Source organism: Urocampus carinirostris, chromosome 4 (assembly GCF_059441175.1).
Source record: "Urocampus carinirostris isolate Australia breed hairy pipefish chromosome 4, RoL_Ucar_1.0, whole genome shotgun sequence".
Lineage (NCBI taxonomy): Eukaryota > Metazoa > Chordata > Actinopteri > Syngnathiformes > Syngnathidae > Urocampus > Urocampus carinirostris.
In genome coordinates, this window is record NC_142352.1 from 28593783 (window position 1) to 28613739 (window position 19957).

The 19957-nt window shown below is 39.1% G+C and overlaps 1 protein-coding gene across 2 annotated transcripts in view; it reads left to right on the forward strand.

Annotated features, from left to right (window-relative positions):
- The window catches only part of wtip (WT1 interacting protein), a 29249-nt gene extending 19476 nt beyond the window's left edge, over nucleotides 1-9773 (forward strand). For both annotated transcript variants that reach the window (XM_088334029.1, XM_088334028.1), the window contains 6 exons: nucleotides 3553-3620; nucleotides 4227-4289; nucleotides 6006-6136; nucleotides 6321-6372; nucleotides 6468-6536; nucleotides 8537-9773. In XM_088334029.1, the coding sequence (XP_088190155.1) occupies nucleotides 3553-3620; nucleotides 4227-4289; nucleotides 6006-6136; nucleotides 6321-6372; nucleotides 6468-6536; nucleotides 8537-8689 (536 nt within the window). In that variant the 3' untranslated portion in view covers nucleotides 8690-9773. The remainder of the gene's footprint in view (nucleotides 1-3552; nucleotides 3621-4226; nucleotides 4290-6005; nucleotides 6137-6320; nucleotides 6373-6467; nucleotides 6537-8536) is intronic.
- Nucleotides 9774-19957: the final 10184 nt, after the last annotated feature.

Sequence of the window (19957 nt, forward strand, 5' to 3'; positions counted from 1 at the left end):
ATAAAATATTTAAACCGCAAATATCAGGCTGAATTTAATTTTTGTTCTAAGATAAAAAAATAACACCAACACAATGACATAGCTGGCCAAAATCAGATATGTGAAAACTATCACATTTACCTAACAATGACTCGTTATTTTAATTCAAAATAATCAAGATGATCAGTCTTCTTTCATAGAGGTCACTAAATACTATTCAGAGCAGTGTCGGTAACCTTGTCTGTACCACAGATCAGTTCATTGTCTGACAATATTTTCATTGAAATGCCCAAACAAATTTGTACGTTTTCTGAAATGATAACGATAATATGAACACTAATCATCACATTTTTAGTAATAACTTAATTACTACTAATAATAATAAGTGTAAATATACAGTGCAGTCACATGGAACGTTTAGATGTCCTCATAACGTCGCACCGAAATCACATTCATTCATTTTCCTAACTGCTTATCCTAACGAGGGCCGCGTAGTGCTGGGCTAATCCTAGCCATGTATTTGCAATGCGGAAGGGAACTGGTGTACCCGAGGGCATGGGGAGAACATGCTAACTCCACACAAGGTGGCTGAAATTGAACCAGCTCGGTGGCCTTGCGGGTAGGGCACCCGCCCCGAGACTGGGAGGTTGCTGGGCCGGGTCATACCTAAGACTTACAACATTGGTACTCATCGCCTCCCTGCTTGGAGCTCGGCATTAGGGGTTGGAGTTGGGGGGTTTGGTCACCTAATGACTCCCAACACATCAGTTGGGTTGAAATGGACCCATGAAAATCTCATTGTAAGAAGGTGGATTAAACAGAAACTGAAAATTGACCCCGGGACCTTTGAACTGTGAAGTGGACATGTTAATAGCACTCTGATTGCTATCGTAATGTTTAAAGTAAAACATCACGTCAATCCACACGCCAAGTAATTAAGAATATTAAACTTGCCAAATGAACCAACCCTGTTAATAGCTTGTTGGTGTTATGTGGCCTCTTTGTCGTGTTTTTGACTCTGATCCATGAATTCTCCTTCTCCATTGGCAAGTTTTTTTCCAACTTTTTTTATGTTTCCATTCTGCACGCTAAATGGCTATAAGCACAAAAGTTTGGTTTGATCCATCCTTCACTGTTTCTTTGGCGGGCGGGTTTCTGTGTATCCAACGTGACTGCGGCGCCCCTTGCTGGTTAATTGGGTAACTACAACAGCAGGCGCCCTCTTTAACCAGTGTTCTCGTTTGACCGGGTCCCTGCGTCCTAGATGCATTATTTTTGCTAGGGGCGCATCGTGTCAAATCAACGTGCGTCCCCGGGACGCAACTTTTTTGACACAAAATTGTCATTATCATTTTTTAACAAAGATTTACCGCACTCCAAACTTTTCGTCAGGCAGATCCGCCATTGTTGTTTTGGTCTCGCGGTTCGAGTTTTCGTCTGCTCCCCGATCTCCAGTTCGAGTTGTGTAGTGAAAGTCCGTTTCTTTTTAGAGAACCGGCTTTTTCGGCTCAACACATTAAAGAGAGCCGGCTCTCAAACGGCTCACTTGCTTTGATGCATTATATTACGAATGATTATGTTGTATAAAGAAGTTAAGAAAAAAAGGAAGTATAAAAGGAGAAAATAAAAAAAGACAGGTTTGTGGTGATTCCTTTTAATCAGTATATTACCAACAATAATTTAATGCAGAAAATGAATTAATAATTTGAATAAGAAAATGTATTATTCTCCTTAATTATATTTGCATGTATTTTTTCCTTCTACTGTGAACGTCCAAGCGACTTCATTTTTGAACTTTTTTTTTATAATAAACCTTATTCATGTCGAGCAACTCAGTGTTTCACAAGATAATGTTCATTAACAATATATATGATATAAGGAAACACATGTACAATATAACATGTTAAACTACATAAATAAACAAAAGATTTTTTTGTATTTTGTAAGGGAAAATACGACAGTTTGTAAGGGCATGGAGCACACTAAATTTTGGGGACCCATAGATCTCTGTTGGGACCCATATATTTTTGAGCATGCGAGCCCCCGGGACTTATCACTTTTCACAGGTAAAATGAACACTGTTTCACCCACAAGTTTTAACTAAATTTGAGCAAATACCTTAGACGTATACGACATTTAAAGCTAAAGTTTGACGCAAGCCAGGGGATTTGCAAAGTGGACTGGAGCTGAGATCCGAAGCCACCTACCTCTCGTAAGGAGAGCACCTTAACACTGCTGTAGGATCCGCCCCCCCCAAAAAAAAAGTACAATCGGTTTTTACGCGCCACCAAAAAAATCTTCAAAGCCCCTCAACATACTTGGCTCGTCAACGATGGACTTCCTTTCTCCATTGTGCTATTATTGGCGTGTTTGTGAGCTGCTCCCACAATGCACGGAAGAGTAAGAGGATAGGGTGTGTTTTTTTTGTGGGGTGGGGGACAGTGTGGGATAAAGGGCGGTCTGCTTTATTGATCGTGAATGGAATCCTATTGAGATCAGTAGAGTAATTAAATTGAGGCACAATTGTTCTGCTCCCGATCGGCCGCTGTCTATTTAGAGCACAGGTGTCAAACAGGCAGCCCGCGGGCCAGATCAGGCCCGCTAAGGGATTGAATCCAGCCCGCGAGACAACACTTAGAGAAGCGCAAGAGAAAAACAAGCTGCAGGTTGAAATATGTCAACTTGATATTGCTAAAGAAAGGTGCCTCGAACAAAGACACTGTACTTGAATTTATTTTTCTCTCCCCCTCTTTTCCACCCCTTTTCTCCCACTTTCTGTCTCTTTCATTCTCTGTGTCTCTCTTTTTCCCTTCCTTTGTTGCTCTTTGTCTCTTTCTCTCTGTCTTTTTAACTTCTTTTGCTCTAACTTCCTTTTTTCCTTTTCTCTCTTTTCTCTTTCTCTCTTCCTACCCTTCGCGCTTTCTTTTCTCTCCTGCCTTTCTATTACTTTTTGGATTTCTTTCTTCTGCTCCCTTTCTTTTCCCCTCTCTCACGACTTCTCTTTTTATCTCTTTTGTTTCTCACGCTCTCTCCCTATCTCTCTTTCTTTGTCCCGCCCACTCTCCTTTTCCTTCCCTCTTTCTCTTATTTCTTTATCCCTCTTTTTCTTATCTGGTAGTCCGGCCCCCGACAGACTGTTTGTTCTATTGTGTGGCCCTCGAGTTAAAATGAGTTTGACACCCCTGATTTAGAGCCACCGATTGAAAAAGTCCGACACTTGTTATATACGTTTATCTTTTGAGTAACTCAATAAAATGACACAAAAAATGTATATGTTTTCCCCTTTTCACTGGCCTCTGTGAGTGTTCGGATATTCTGTGACAATTGTATCACCCAAAATTCATGTATTGTTGAATACACATTATGAAATGTTTTTATCCTTTACACCAGATTTCCTACCACAAGCTCATTGAATTATCTTTGCACAGGTGGAAATGGGTAGAAGTATTGTCAATCTAAATCACCCCAGAAAGAAAAAATAATCTAAACACAAATATCCTGAATGAATCATTGACTGCGGACGAGATCTCACATTCACTTTGTTCATCCAATGTTTTGTATTGCTTTCTGTAGGGAGGAGGTTGCGAGGGAAAGCCTTCTATAATGTCAACGGGAAAGTCTACTGTGAGGAAGACTTTTTGGTACGTCAAACTGTTTGTTTTCAACATTCAGACTGCCTCTTATTGCTATGATTTCAGTGTTTAAATCATCTTTTTCTACTTTGATATAAAAGTATCTGAACATGTTCTTCATTTCCATCAAGTCATTTAAAAACGGCCATGGACACTGTAACCCCTCTAATTGCCCCTGATTATACTCAAATGGCATTTTTTGTGATGGATATTTAGCCAGCCCCATGAGCAGATCAAGGAAAAATGGTGCTTTGGTAGTAGAGATGCACGCGCATTCTTGTATATGTCTCTACAAAGGTTGTAAACATCTTCATCCCAGCGGTGGTCTACATGTAGCGCTATAAGATCATTGAACTGGACCAGGGTTTGGTAAACCTTTTGAGTTGCAGGTGGCATCATTGGGTTCAAACATTTGACAAAGGGGCTGTGCAAGGAAGAAGAAAACAAATGATTGATTTCATTTTTTCTGTCTGCGCATATGATATCTTGGCAGTTCATGGTTTTGAAACACTCAGAAATAATTCTTGACCTATCCCTGTCCACAACATGCGAACGCCCTCCCTGGACAAAAGTCAAAACTAGGATCCTGAGTTCTGCATCTGATCTCTTCCACAGTACTCTGGTTTTCAGCAGACGGCTGAGAAATGCTTTGTGTGTGGCCACCTCATCATGGAGATGGTAAGATAATCAAAGTTCACTAAAGTTTTATAAAAAAATTAAATTTGATGTTCCAATCTTTTTAATTATTCCTCTTCTCACTGCTGCATTTTTATTTGTAATGGATTTAAATCATCACAGTAGCCTTTAAAATATAGCTGACATTGTACCCTATTTTCCGCACTGTAAGGCGCACCTAAAAGCCTTTACTTTTTTCAAAAGATGACCATGCGCCTTATAATACAGTGCGCCTTATTTATGGATCAATATTAAGTTTTCCAACTAACTTATTGCCGCTGGCTAGATTTTCCCCCGAACGCCAAGTAGTACGCGGTGTATGCTGGGATTTATTTACTGGCGTTTCATTGGCTAACCAATGTGTCAATCATCATTTGAATCGATCACTATTGGCTAAAGTTATTCGGAGGTCAAGGGGCGGATCCTTTTAATCATTTACAGGCTGGCATTGGCTTGAACGGCAAAACAAAGCCTGCAATTGGCCGAAAAAGATGAATGCGTATAGCACGTGGCTGACGGCACACAGAAAGCATTTTTTTCAATTCTGTATTTGTAAATATTTTATTCTCCTGGATTTACTACACTCACGGATATAAGAGGACATTGGCTACACATTATTATTAACACAACGACTTCGGTGAGCTACTCCGGGTTTTATATTGTCCCTGTATCTTGTTTCAGACTTAACTCGATGTTTCTGTGATAAGCGGTGCAGATAATGGATGGAATGGAGTGTCTATTTTTAAATTAAACTCAATTCCAAGTGTTTATTGTCATATGCACAGTAAAGTTGCGAGCGAAAAAGAAAATAGAAACTAAGGAATGCTTGGCATTTCTTGAATCCCAAGACTTTAACCTTCCGAATGATATTTGGGACGATGCATTTGAGTGACATCGTACGGACACCGCATCCGCACGTGTTCTCGACACGTATTTGCGTCTTTGCAAGCTTTGGGAATGTTAAGGGGGTAATAAGTTTGACTGAACTATCTGACTGTTTTGTCGACGTTCCCATTGTAGCGCCCTATAACCTGGTGCGCCTTATAGTGCGGAAAATACGGTATTTGTAAGTAAAGAGGTTTAGGGTTTTTTTTGTTAACCGTTAAATATTTGAATAATATGAGACATAATTTCAACCATCGTGATCATTTTTCAGTCTTTTCACGTCTACAGTGGAATGCTCAAACACTTTGCGCTTCCCCAACAAAGAGTGTTAAGTTTCTGTTATGCGAAACGTTCTTTATTCTAAATTTAATCCACGTTGAATAAGTAAAACAGTTTTATAAATGGCACATCATTTTGCACATTTTATTTTTCTTACTTTACTATATTTTAACTATTTTTTATTTTGTAAAATAGAAATAAAACATTTCACCCACTATACTGGCAACATTTTTAACTTATTTTATTGTTAAATTACAAAAAAATGAGTAGAAGTGTGTGACATGACAAATGGCCAACAAGAAAAATATTTCACTAATTAAATTTTAACATTGACTGCTGTCGGCATTGTCAAAACATGTTACTGCTTTTAGGTATTGGTGTTCTTTTTGTTTCACGGAAGCAAATAAAAACTATTCTAAAACAAAATTGCCATTTTCTACCAGTGGGGCAAGAAAAACACTTGTTAATTTATTATTTTTTTGTTTATCTATTTTTGCGCGCTTTGATTCTTAAGTCCTAACCACCTTCCTGTGTGCTTTGGTTGTGGCAATGAAGATCCTCCAGGCGCTAGGCAAGTCCTACCATCCAGGTTGTTTCCGCTGTGTGGTGTGTAAAGAAGGTCTGGATGGGGTGCCCTTCACTGTGGATGTGGAGAACAATATCTACTGTGTCAAAGACTACCACACGTAAGAACTACGCTGATAAATCTTTTTATTTTGTAAGTTTTTGTATTAAACAACACTAAGGATTGTATGTATTTGACTGCCTTATATTGTGTCAGGAGTTGCGACCGAATATTTGTACACAAGATTTTATGACTATGAGTGAATCCATTTTTAATGTTTCTATGTGGTTCACTTTTCGGTGCAGGGTTTTTGCTCCCAAGTGTTCCTCCTGCAACCAACCCATTCTCCCAGCTCAGGTAAACTCAATGCACAAACACTAAACCTGTGCAAAATCTTCAAACTCAAATGGACCCAAAATATGTAACATTGTTGTTGCTATTTAAACCATCAGGGCTCAGAGGAGACCATTAGGGTGGTCTCGATGGACAAGGACTACCATGTGGAATGTTACCACTGTGAGGTAAGGTCACATGATCACACACTAAGAATGGAATATTTACTGTAATTTCTGGACCATTAGCCGCACCCGACTATAAGCCGCACCCAAAACAATTTTTAAAGGAAAAAACATTTAGTACATATATACCCCGCACCTGACTATAAGCAGCATGTGCCCACGTTAAAACAAAATATTTACAAAGAAAGACAGTACACAAAATTTTTAATAACAAACACACACAAGGAAAAGGCACAGAGACACTGCAACACACGTAACACAGAAAAAAACCAGCAAAAAAAAAAGTAACACAGCGCTAACAGTTGTGGTAAAAAACACACACTGGTAAAGCTCTGAGACGCAGTATCACAAGTAACAGCGAGAAACACATTTGCATTTTCTATCATGAGGGTCAGTTTATGCTATTTTTTTATTATGTACACAGTGTTTATTGTACATCAAGGGTTGGTAACCTTTTTGACCTAAAAAGCTTTAATAGCTATATGTATTTGAGGAGAGAGCCATACCATATATTTTAAGACAAAAGTCAATAAAACCGCCAAACTTTATCCTCAGACAAAAGCAAATTTTTCAGCGCATTTTATTCCTCCGTCTAACGTTAATGATTTGATCAAATTCATAAAATAATAACAATAATGCCTGTGTCCCATATTAACAAACATACCGCTTTTCTCCCTCCCACAGATACTTAAGAGCATTGAGGCTCTTTTTGACCTTCGCTTTTTTGTAAATAATGGTTTCAAAACGATGCACAGAGTTCTTTTGTAGATATGTCACAAAAAACTGCAAACAAAAAGTTTGTGGATTTATTTCTCTTCAGTGCAGTAGACGCGTCTGAGAGAGGAGAGCATGCTGCGTTGCATAGCTTTGCACATCCCTACCGCTAACCCAATCAAATTGTTCTGTGTGCTTGGCTATTGTTTTAGGGTTTGTGGATTTTTATCATAAATTGTCTCAACAGCAAACATGCGTTATTTAATGAGCTTCCCCATAAAAATTCCTTAGAGACATACAGCCAAAACGGGGTCTGTTGGTGTGACACCTTGACTGTAAACTGTAGGTAAAACTGTGCGCTTTATATATTGGACCGAAAAGCCTGCATTATCAGAGTAGCTTTGGCCAAGCACGCATCAAACAGAGCTTACCTGAATTAAAATGTGGCGGTGAAATTTGCATGAGTAACATTTTATCATGGAGCCATATGTACTCCTGAAAAGAGCCATATATCGCAAGCCATAGGTATCCGACCCCTGCAGTACATTATAAGATTCGGGAAGTGTTTGTCATATGCACAGTAAAGAACCACGATTCCCTGCACAATGAAATTCTTACTTTGCTGTCCACACAGTTGCCAGCGTAATAAATCTAAGAAACTATATACATGTATACATAAAAGAATATTACGAATATCAAAAAGTTAAAAAATTATGAGTTAAGGCAATAAGATAAAAATAAGATTAAACACAGTTGAAATTCTTCTATTGAGTTTATTGACGGGTCTGGCAGGCATCTTCCTCGACACCACCTGTCTCACGCTTTCCTTTTCTGCTTAAGCAAAACACATTAGCGACATTTCTGCATAGGCCTCAAATTAAAAATTGTGTGACAAGCGTTATAGTCCAAAAATTTGGACTATATGGTTTGAAATGTGTTTGAGTTTTGGGGGAAGTGCCTGTAGATGCTTTTGGCTGTCTGACTCTATACACGCGTTAAATGAAGAAAAGTAAAACAAGTCTGCTTAAATCTGTAAGACAGCAACCCTAATAAATCTTCTTCAGGTTAAAGCATGTCAATATGATTAATTACTCAACCAAAAAAAAAAACGGAAACGCACTTTTCGTTTAAAATAAAATAATAGCAAATACTGGTCTGAAAAACCGCAGTTGTGATTTTTTTCCAAAATCGTGCAGCCCTAATTTGTATTATCAGTTTTTCGCCGACCTCAATTAATCATTGAAGCCCTACTGTGCATCTGTTGACTGACTGCTTGTCGTTTGCACCAGGATTGCGGCCTCCAGCTAAACGACGAGGAGGGTCATCGCTGTTACCCTCTGGATGGCCACTTGCTCTGCCACGGCTGCCACCTCCGCCGTCTCCAGTCCAGAGTATCGGGGCACCCGTCCCCCAGTTACCCACTCCACGTCACCGAGCTCTGAGGGAACGAGGGGGGCGTTGCCGACCCCTGGATATTCGAAACCCGGGATGCCGACCGGTTGGTGTGAAGCATCCCTGTTGTAGCTCTCGGGTCGTGGGTTCGCACCGCTGGCTGGACCGGTCGGTCCAGCGTGGCCGCGTCATGCCCGTCTCCCAGCTATGCACTGCGTAAGGGAATGGTCGGAGGTGGCACCGAACCTCCCAGATGTAGTCCGAGAGTGCACCGCCCTCTCTGCATCCAGTTATGTACACTTATTAGGGTGGTCCTTCTTTTCACATTTTTGATTTTCCGTCAGCGAAGGCCTGAATATGGTGTGAAACCTTGAGAAAACGCTTCCTGTGAAGTTTTACATCGATCAGACATTTAAAGCTATTCCCAAATTCTTAAATATGAAAAATGTGAGGAAATAGTAAATGGTTTTTGCATGAAATTTATGTAGAACTCTTCAGTATAATATTCTCATTATTTTTCAAGAATGCCTTTTAAAGACGGCATGTCTTGTTTTTGTCACGCTGAGCTTGTCAATCGAGGAACACCAGCACCCGAGCAAGCCAGTCGCCATATTGTTTCACGTGTTAATTAGTCGAAGAGGTTATTAGTGTTTTAAGGGAAGTTTTAATATGTTTAGTGGAGAATGCCCAGGCTTTGTGTCGCGGGTGGACACAGTATTGGTACAACAAAGGGCAGGCGGACAAAAAAGGGCTAACTGCAACAATAAAACAGCTACCAACAGGGGTCTAACTGGGACCGATCAACAAAAGGCGGCGGCAGAAGTAAAACGCAAGGCTGGCCGACCCAAAAACACACAGTGAGCCGCCAGACTATCCAGGAACCACCAACAAAAAGCAGCAACGGCTTCACCGTCAAACGCAGAACCGGCCGGGAATAAATAAACCAAGGAACACTGCAAAACTGGCGCTAACGCCAGGCTACCCGAACAGGCAGCCAATGAACACATACTTGGCAGCCCCGAAGGGGAGCTAGCTGGACAAAATTATATCAATCGCGACACACGCAGCCATAAGCCACAATCAGTGTTGTGCTCTGAATTTCGAGACGCCCAGCAAGTGGAATATTTTGCAACAAACGGTTATCCCTTGTTTATCGCAGTTCATGAAAGAGAGAACCCCGCACAAAACGTGAAAATACGCAGAGTCAAACTTACCTCAAGATGACATCCTAACTGACTGAGAGTATACAACTGGAACAAAATAACAACTATACTTCCACAAAAAACACACAAAACTGAAGTTGAATGAATAGGCTTTATTGTCATTATATAAAAGTACAACTAAATTGGAGGAGTTCACCTTTCAGTGATTGAGAGAAGTTGGCTAGCCTGCAAGCTAGCATCAAGTATCCTCGGATGAGCCAGGGCTCCGTGATGATTAATGTACAGCTGTCCCAAACACAGCGATTTCTCACAAGTTGTAGCCCCAGGTCATCAGATTTATGGGTGAAAGTTGTTTCATAGCCAAGCTACAGTAGGCCGGCACTGAAGTGCCACTATTGCCTTCTCTCCCGCCGCCGCCTCCGTGTCTTCCAGGACCCGATGACAATTCACAGAGCATCTGCCGGTGGTCACAGTTCTTTGCATTCATCTGATTCAGAGTCACCGGGAATCTTTGTACTTCTGTTAGAAAATTCAGTACAGGAGTGGTCTTCAATATTGCGTTTGAATGACCTTTTAGGGGTCTTAGAAGGGCAGCTGCTTTTCCATCATCGGCTGAGGCTTTCGGCTGGCCTGTGAGCCGGACCTCTGACGAAATCACAGTCAACATACTTCTCACTCCAATACTTGGCTCTGCCCAAATAAAATTTGAAATTGAGCTGGAACGAAATTAGTGATATATACAATATAATATTAAAATAGAGTTTACCACATGTTTTTTTCTGATGTTTTACACCTTATGTTAGTCTTTTGAGCCCAAATTTCAAATGCCCTTTAAAAAAAATTGGATTGAATTGTATCGTCTTTATAGTCGATGATATCAACGTCGTGAAAGATTGCATGCATTGAGATTAAACAAGGCACTCCGGGGTAAACATGTAATAAATACTTTAAAATAAAAGAAATAAATAGGAAAAAAATATTTACGATGTAAATCTTGGAAACTGGCCTAAGATATAATAATAACGCATTGAAAAGAATAGTTCATCGTTACAATAGTGCAATGAAAAGAAGTATAGTCATAAGGTGTATAATTTCACAGTTTCGTGCAATAGTATATATTTTCAACAGTTTCAAGATATGTTTTCTCAGTTTTGTGCACTTGTTTATTGTGGTGATGGCCCTGCGGAAGAAGCTGTCTCTTAGCCTGTTTGTCGTAGGGTTGAGGGACCTGTAGCAGAGGGCAACAGGTCAAAGAGGTGGTGGCTGTGGTGGGAATTGTTTTTTGATAATCGTGCTGCTGTATCACACAGCTCTGATTGCCGTTAATACCAGGCTTTGGGGCCCCATTTAGATATTTCTGATCCATTTTAAACTTCACAAGATGTGTTTTCTTATGGTTTCACACCGTATTCAGACCTTCGCTCGTCAAAATATTCATTTTGGAAATTCTTCTGATATATAAGGACCAACCAACTCCTCATGCTCGCCCCAATCGCCCACAACCGGTGAGCCTAAATTTTCATTCCAAAGGTGCGGCTTAAACACGGTGCATCCAAGTCTTGTCAATCAAGGGGGGGGGAAGGAATGTGGACGCCCTTTTGCCTCACGTGCTTGCAAAGCTTGTGAGTCTTCCACTCAGTTTGAAGCATCTTACTGACAATCCAATTCTGGGCGACCCATCATTCCCTTTATGACCTTTCGTGACTGGACTGGTAAGATTCTTCTTCGCTACTTACTCCACATCACCATGCTAGATATGGGGAGGTGTATGAGAGGCTGTTTGAGAAATAAATCATACTTGCTCTCACATATAACAACATACACTCACACATGCAGACCTATACGACCATACGGACACAGACATACGCATGCGCAAACACTAAGATACTGATATACAAACAAATCTACTCTCTCACACATGCTATTATCACCACATTACACACACCACTATACTCTCACACATACTACTCTACTCTCCTACTTACTACTTTGCTGTCACACACACACACACTACTATACTCTCTTACACATTCTACTAAACTCTCATACACACACTACTATAGTTTCACACACAGAATACTAAACTCATACATGTAGCACAATACTCCCACACTCACACTATTATACTCTCTCACACACACTACTTTTCTTTCTCACACACACGATTATAATTGCTATTAATACAGGTTTTCTTTTTCAGTCTTGTTGTACTTTGGGTACGTTTGGTAACCAAGGCGATGCACACCGATCTGGGTGTATATGGTGTACAGTTCAACGTCGGACTGGAGTTGCTCCCAGTATAGTAGTACGTGTGAGAGTATAGTAGTATCTGTGTGACAGCATAGTAGTGTGGTTATGAGAGTATAGTAATAATATGCAAGAGAGTATGTATAGTAGTGTGTGTATGAGAGTATAGTAATATGTGTGAGGGAGTATAGTGGTGTGCGCGTGAGAGTATAGTAGTATGTGTGAGAGGGTATACTACTGTATATGAGGGTATAGTGGTGTTTATGAGAGTATAGGTGTGTATGAGAGTACAGTAGTATGTGTGAGATAGTATAGTAGTGTTTGTGCATGGTAGTGTTTGTATAAGAGTATAGTTATGCATGTGTGATGGTATGATGTTATATGTGAGAGGAAATATGCTTTACAGTGCTTCTTAAACAGCTTCTCATAGAGTTGCAAAGTGTGGTGGACTCTGCTGCTCCAACCTATCTAGCCCCCCACAATGATAAATAACCGCCACTCAGAAAAAACACCTGTGCCTGATAGTGCGGTATGTACTGTATTTTCCGGACAATAAGGCGCATCCAAAACCTCAAATTGGCTAGAAATTTGAAACTGCGCCTTATAATCCGGGAAACCTCATACGCAGACAAAATTGGAAGTGCGTTACCATATTTGTGCAATCATTGATCAGTCGATAAATTGTATCGCTGACCACAATTTTATAACAGCTGTGGCAACAAAGATGAGAATCCTTACCACCAAGCTGCTAGGTTTTTCACAATTGCATTACACGGATGCAACGGGAATTGAACCCTGATCGAGGTGGGGAGGGCGCCAGATCCTATCTACCGGACCTCTAGGTATACAGACGACATGAAAAGGAATTAGGTCTTATTTTATCATCGCACAATTTTTAGTCATATGACCAGATGTGTTAAAGAAATGAGAAAACAGAAAGTGATTAAAAATCGGTCTAACATTTCGTGTGCCTTTTTTTCAGCTCAATCAGAGCATTATAAATGACAAGTGTTTTAAATATGTGCAACCATGAATTTATTTGTATCTTTAAGGATGACCAAATTACTTCCTACAACGCCTTTATGTTCATTCAGTACAGACTGACTTTGTGAAGACTTTGCAGTCGGCAATACAATGCTGTATTTTAGTGGTCCCCTACCTTTTCTGTACCATTGACAGATTCTACGTTTGACAATATTCTTACAGCCAATAATAACGTGAACAATATGGTTGGTTGGTAGGATCCCTTAACCACAAGAGTCGAAGGGGCACCATTTCCTGTAGTGTTTCTTGGCCCAGTACAGCCTGGTGGCACTGGTCCCTCTCCAGGCTAACATATGTATCCAATCGGTCTGGAGTCGGGGACCTTTTGCCTTTCAGGTGAATGTGCTAACCACTGTACTGTGACTAAAAATAGGTTGGTGATGAGATAAAAACCTAATGCCTTTTCTTGTGTCATCCGTAACCCTAATGGTCTTGTGGATAGGCTCCCCACCGCGATCCGGGTTCAATTCCCGTGCATCCAATATTGGGCAACTATGATCAGTGATATATATACGGACTCATCAATTAATGCATAAATATGGTACTTTATATTTATTGTGCAACCTTAGCCCTGACTGTAGTTGTAATTCAGTGCGCCTTATATAAACATGAACAAAAATATATCACGTATTTTTGGGGGTGCCAAAAATGCGGTATGTATGTGCCTTTCTGTTAACATTGACACTCTCCATAGACATCTAGAGGCAAAACCGACAGAGATTCACTGTTTTTTAATTGATAAATACACAAAACTAGCACACACATATATATCTTTTATGAATACGTACATTGCAAATGTTTTGTCTTGCATCATTTCAAAGCGATTAACATAAACACCTGGAAGCGGTTTGCAGTCGACTTAAGAAAAAACAAAGCTACTTGTTTTGCCCGAGTTTTTGAAAGAAAATTGTTCTGTTTGATGTTGTAAATGAGCTCCAAGTTGTCTTTTTTTAATGGACGTTTCTCTCATTTTTGAGAGAAAAGTATGTGCACCAGTGGCAGGTCCACCTGGATAGTGCCTGTATTTGCAGGACAAATGCTGCCTACCAATGTTTATTTTTCACAGATATCTCCGCCAAGGTTTATCATCAGAATTTTAAAAATTATATATATATATATATTTTTTCCCCTAAAAAAAAAAATGGGTTTACACCAATGGGTTTACAGGCAACATGCAGCCCACAAGATTTTTAATTCAGCCCACCAAACGAAAATGGTCAAGGTATATTGGCCCTCAAGCCGCAGGTTTGGGACAACTGATATCAATTACAAGCACAAATACATGAACTATCATATAAAAATGCATTTTAAAAAAACATATTTTTAGTTCCAGAACGTGGTATTTCAAACAACGCGAACCTCACCCAAAGGAAGCTGACATAATTGTCGGCCATTTTGCTGGTACAGGTACCCAAAGTAAACAGAAAGCTTGGCAAAAAAATGTAAAGGAAAAATAGTGCAGTTTGATCACTTTGTGTCACCAGATCTTCCTTATGCTTTTTCAAACTCGTTTTAGTTTGTACGACATAATACAGCGACATCTAGTGGTCAAATAATAAACCGTGTCCCTTTAACTTAAAATGTAGGCCTTTATATTATTGCTTACCCCCACATTAAAAAAAATTAATAATTCTATATGGTCTGAGAAATCAAAATGGATTCTCTGCATCATTAACAAGGAAATATTAGGTAAGACATTGATGATAATGACCTTGGTGGAGGTAATAAATAATAAATTCCGGTAGTATTTGTCACTGTTGGTTAAAATCTCACAAAACGGAGGCGGACACATGATGTACATACGAGTTTTAAGGCTTCGACGAGACAAAATCACTTCTGGGCTCCGCTGTTCATTGGCCTTCATACTACTGACTAGAATGTGTCCATAAACACCACACTGACCACAACTAACTGATCACATTGATGCGAATGTACCGCAAAATTTGATAACCTCATGCGAAAATGACTTTTGAGATTGCATGTCTTCTTCCCTCGTGATTAACGGCAGCTGGCATTAAGTTGTATGCCATTAGCCTATGACGCATCATCGCCCCCTACGGGTCACGCCCAACACCTTAATAGGGTACAGACGCTCCCCTACATAGAACATTACTGAATTTCCAGCGCGCTAAGAACTTTGACATTTTTATTGTTTAATATCTCGTGCATCCGTTCAATATGGTTGGTGTAAAGTGTAAAGAAGAGGTGACCCGTTTCTTTTTAAATGAAAGTGGAATAAGAAAGCTTAATGTGGTTGAGAAAATGGTTGGATCGCTTTTTTTTCAGCCACTTTTTAACACTGAAGAGGACCTTAACTTTATTTATCTTTATAGTTCATATTATTTTATGAAATGTTTTTGGTACAAAACTACATGCTACTTATACAAGCCTTAAACATACATTCCATACAAAATATAGCACTGAAGCAACTTACGAACAAATTCAATTTACAAACGATTGTCCGGAACCTCCTTCGTAAGTAGGGCAGCGTCTGTACTATGAAATGTGTATTAGTGAAATGATTACGTATCAGTTATGGGCCATGCAAAAATTTAAGGTAGCGTTTCCCTAGTGTCATTTTGACTCAACACCTTTATTAATAGATTTTTCTCAAAAACAAATATATTAGCGACTTACTCGAGATGTAAAAAAACATATATCTTGATAAATGCACACGCAGGTAAATAGCAGATATATTTGTGGCTCTGGATTTTTTCTTTTTATGGTCCGGGAGAAGTTTGTGAAATTGGCCTTAAAAGTCCTTAAGAATTCCCTAATTAGCAATTCTTCCGAACAATCAGACAAAAAATAAGACTAATTAAGTGCAACTTTTGTTTTCAAAATTTAAAATTTTCTAGCCTTCCCCCCCGGAACAATTATTGTCAGTAATGTCATTTTTGCAGGAGGTTAACGCAAATGGTTGTTTCTACCTGACATTCCCAGCATCGCCTTCCCTTAATTCACTTATTATTATTATTATTTTGATTATTTGTATGTTAAAAAAGAAATTACTAGCACACGCCTAGCATGCCTTGTACATGAAGAGTCTAGTTTTGTATTTTCTTCTCTTTCCTGGAGGAAAGGAGAAGAGATCTCCTCTTCCCATTTGTTAGTTGCCATAAAGCACATGTCACATCACCTTTTTGTATCTTTATTTTTATTATTACTATTATTACCTAGATGGTTGATAAGAAAAAAAAGCTAGAACTATTTATCTAAACATGGAGAGAATGAGAGAGATTATTTAATGTATTAAAAAGAGATCAGGATGTATCATTTTAACTGTAGAGTACATAATCTGCTATTCAATAAAGTGGTTTTGTAGTTTACTTCCAACATTTACCGACTCTTTCGTTTTTCTTGGGATGATTGAAAAGGATAGAGCTGAAGGTTTGAACACTTGAATATTAAGGATTTGTATTCTTTATTTGTCTATTTGTTTAAAAACAGGTTGAAAATAATAATTCATATTTTAAAAGAATATTTTCTGAAACTCGTTTTACCAATTTTTATTTGTCTTAACTAGTTAAGAATAACAAATGAGTATTTTAAAGATTTTCTTTAAATATTCATTCTTAAAACTAAATCTTACAAAAAGCAAAATTATCGGGTATCTGTCACCAGACAAATTTACTTAATTTAAGTATTATTTTTATTATTATATTTCAACTCGTTTTGCTGGTAATATTCAAAATACAATAACTTACTAAATATTTATCAAAAAATAATTATTTTAAGATTACTTTTTATATGATCAGGAAAATCTAATTTATAACAAGGAAGATTATCTACTGAGTGCCATCAAATCCTTATTTTCATATTAGAATAAGTTTTTGTTTGAAATAAATATTTTATGTTGTTTTTATACAAAAACAAGTACACTAAGCAGTGACTGGGCACACAACAACTTAATTTTTGTGAAAATTGGTCTAAGGGTTCAGTCACTTATTCTTCCCCTTCTGTCATTATTTGCAGGCTTTTTTCATTTAAATATGAAAACCTTAATGGGTGGTTTTAGTTAAAGCAGACACCATTTTTTTCATCTGTGTGTTTTAAAAAGGCAAAGGCTTCTGTTACTTATTCTTCCCCCTTCCGTCATTATTTGCAGGCTATCTGCATGTTGTATTTTCGAGGGATATTGTTCAGATCGTGCATTTACAAAATTGGAAAAAAAAACTTGACAATAATGAATACCCATAAATAACCCCTGGTTGACGTTGACCATATTCAGGACACTATAACAAATGCCGGTCGACCCAAGAACGCACAGGGAACAGCCAGGCTTACTGGGAACCAAGGATTAAAACAGTAAAAGCCAGGAATAAAAAAAAAAGAAACACGACAAAATTGGCGCTAACACCAAGTTAGCCAGCCAAACAACACACAGTGGGTAGCCAACCAGCACCAACCGGGAGCAGACAAGATAGGAAAGCCCTCGGCAGCCCTGGCGCTAACAGGGAGCTAGCCGAACAAAATTATACAAACATCTGGCGAAAAACACAGATGAAAAGCCACAATCGCCTACCTAAAAGGAAGAGAAGGCAAACAAGGAATGCATGCTGTAACGGCGGTAGGTAAATTTACCTCACATGGCTTTTGTGGTTGAAGCACGCAACATCGACAAAAGTCTCAAGGCCCCCAGTGACAGGGTAAGTAAAGTTTCAATTTCTTCTTTTAGAAATTAGCCTTATGCAATTGCTTTCCACTACAATCAGTCTGTTTCGGAGCGGCCTTACATGTTGTTTTAATGGGATTTGCCATTCGGAAAGCATTGTGTTCCTGCAATGAAGTCACAGCTCTACAGCAAACAAGCCTGATGAGTCAACTTTTAGAGTAAATCTTTCGAAACCCCTGACATGTGGAATACCTTGCATAATTGTGGGGAGGAATACAGTATTATCTTGGTTATCGCATGTAATGGGAACCAGGACCCCCAACTCACCCCCCTTGAAAGTAGCGCCGCCCCTTCAAAAATGCCCTCATGGGTCAAACTACCTGTCGAATGATATTAAGGCAGTTTTACGAATGTAAATCTCTTTATGTAGCGAACGGTAGATTTATTAAGACAATCTTTTTGAGCTACAGTCACAAAGGTATTTCATTTTTGCTTTTTCTTTGGTTTGGGAGAGCATTTAGGCGGCACCACAAAGGCCTTCCCAAACTTTTGATCTTGACACAAACTCTTCTCGCCGCGATCTATACACAGACTGTAGAGATGCAGAGAAGAGCTCAGAGATTGGAAGACGCCTGGGCGATATGAATTGTCCAATCGGCATCCCAGATCTCAAGGCAGTGTGGCGTCACCAGACATGAGTCTCAGGGGGGTTCATATCAAATGCATGGGCGGGGAGTAAAACTAGTGTTACCCCAGCAATTTTTCGCGCAGCACTAATGCATGTTAAACATACCCAACAGGACATGTTTGTTTGTTAATGCAACATCCATCGCAACCTGGTCATCCTGGAAGGGGGATTACCTCATGTGCAACCCCTTCTCAAGATGTCTTCATTTTACTCACGTTGAGGTTTTCGAATTTTTCCTTGCACTCATGTAGGTCTTAGATCAGGAGATGGTGGAATAATAGTCTGTGGTTTGCAATAGTCTGTGGTCTATTCAGCCCTTTGAGACTCCTTGTGACTAAGGGCATCACAAATAAACATGACTTGACACAACAGCTGACATCAGGTTTCATTATTTAAAACAATAGACAATCAATGTGCATTTTACCATGGATTCTGTGTTATTGACATTAAATTTATTGAGGATAGAAAGTGTTAAAATTGTTTTTGTTTTTCCCCTGATCTAAAACCTCAACATGAGGAAAATGAAGAAACCTTGAGAAGGGACCGTACAGGGTTTTTTTTTTTTAGATTTTTAAATATTATAATTTAGTTTTTCAGGGATTTATTTAATGATTAGCTTAAAAAAATGTTTAGTTTATTTTTTTATTTTGTTCCTTATTTGTTGTTTGTCACGTGAGGGGGTTTCCAGTTGCTTGACTTTAAAATTGCTTGGTATTGAAAGGTTCGGCAGTAGCTCAGGTGGTAGAGCGTTCGTCTTTGGATCAAGGGATCCCAGTTCGAATCCCGTCTCGCCCGTGTTACATGTCGAAGTGTCCTTGGGTAAGACACTGAACCCCTAAAACCCCCAATAAGCAGGTTAGCGCCTTACATGGCTGCAGGGCCGCTATTGGGAAATGTGGAGCACATTGTAAAGCGCTTTGGGAAGTCATTGAATTGAAAAGCGCTATATAAATGCAGATCATTTCATTTTCATTTCAAATGAGTCAAACGTTCAGAGAATTAAGAAAATGCTATTATAATTTAGTAGAACAATAGATTAAAAAATACAAATTAATTAATTTTGTACATTATTATTGGTAACATACTGATCAAAGTGACCCCCAAAAACTTTTTCCCTGCTTTTTTTCTTGTTTTTTCTTAGCTTTTTTCCTTTTTTCTTGATTCTTCCCCTTTTTCTTATTTTGACCTGTTTTTTTTCCTTTCTCACATTTGTTTTTTTCTTTTCATTTTTTCCTCTTTTTTCTTTTTCCTGCCTTTCCACTTTTCTCATGCTTTTACCCCCCCCCCCCTTTTGTTTCTTTCTTTTATTGTTTTCTTCATTTTTTCCCCCTTTCTAATCATTTTGTGCATAATGTTACATAAAAAATCGGTAATACATGTATTAAGCAAGAAAAAACAATTGGGTAGAGTCTGCGCAAGTGACGGCGACACATACATGATTTTATGAATGGGACAGCAAATGCGGTGCCCAAAATGCCGTCAGTGGTATTCCCACATCTATTTGGGTGGGCAGAGCATGTCTGTAGGTCGGCACTAAGGTAACGCCCCTGTCTCAAAGGTT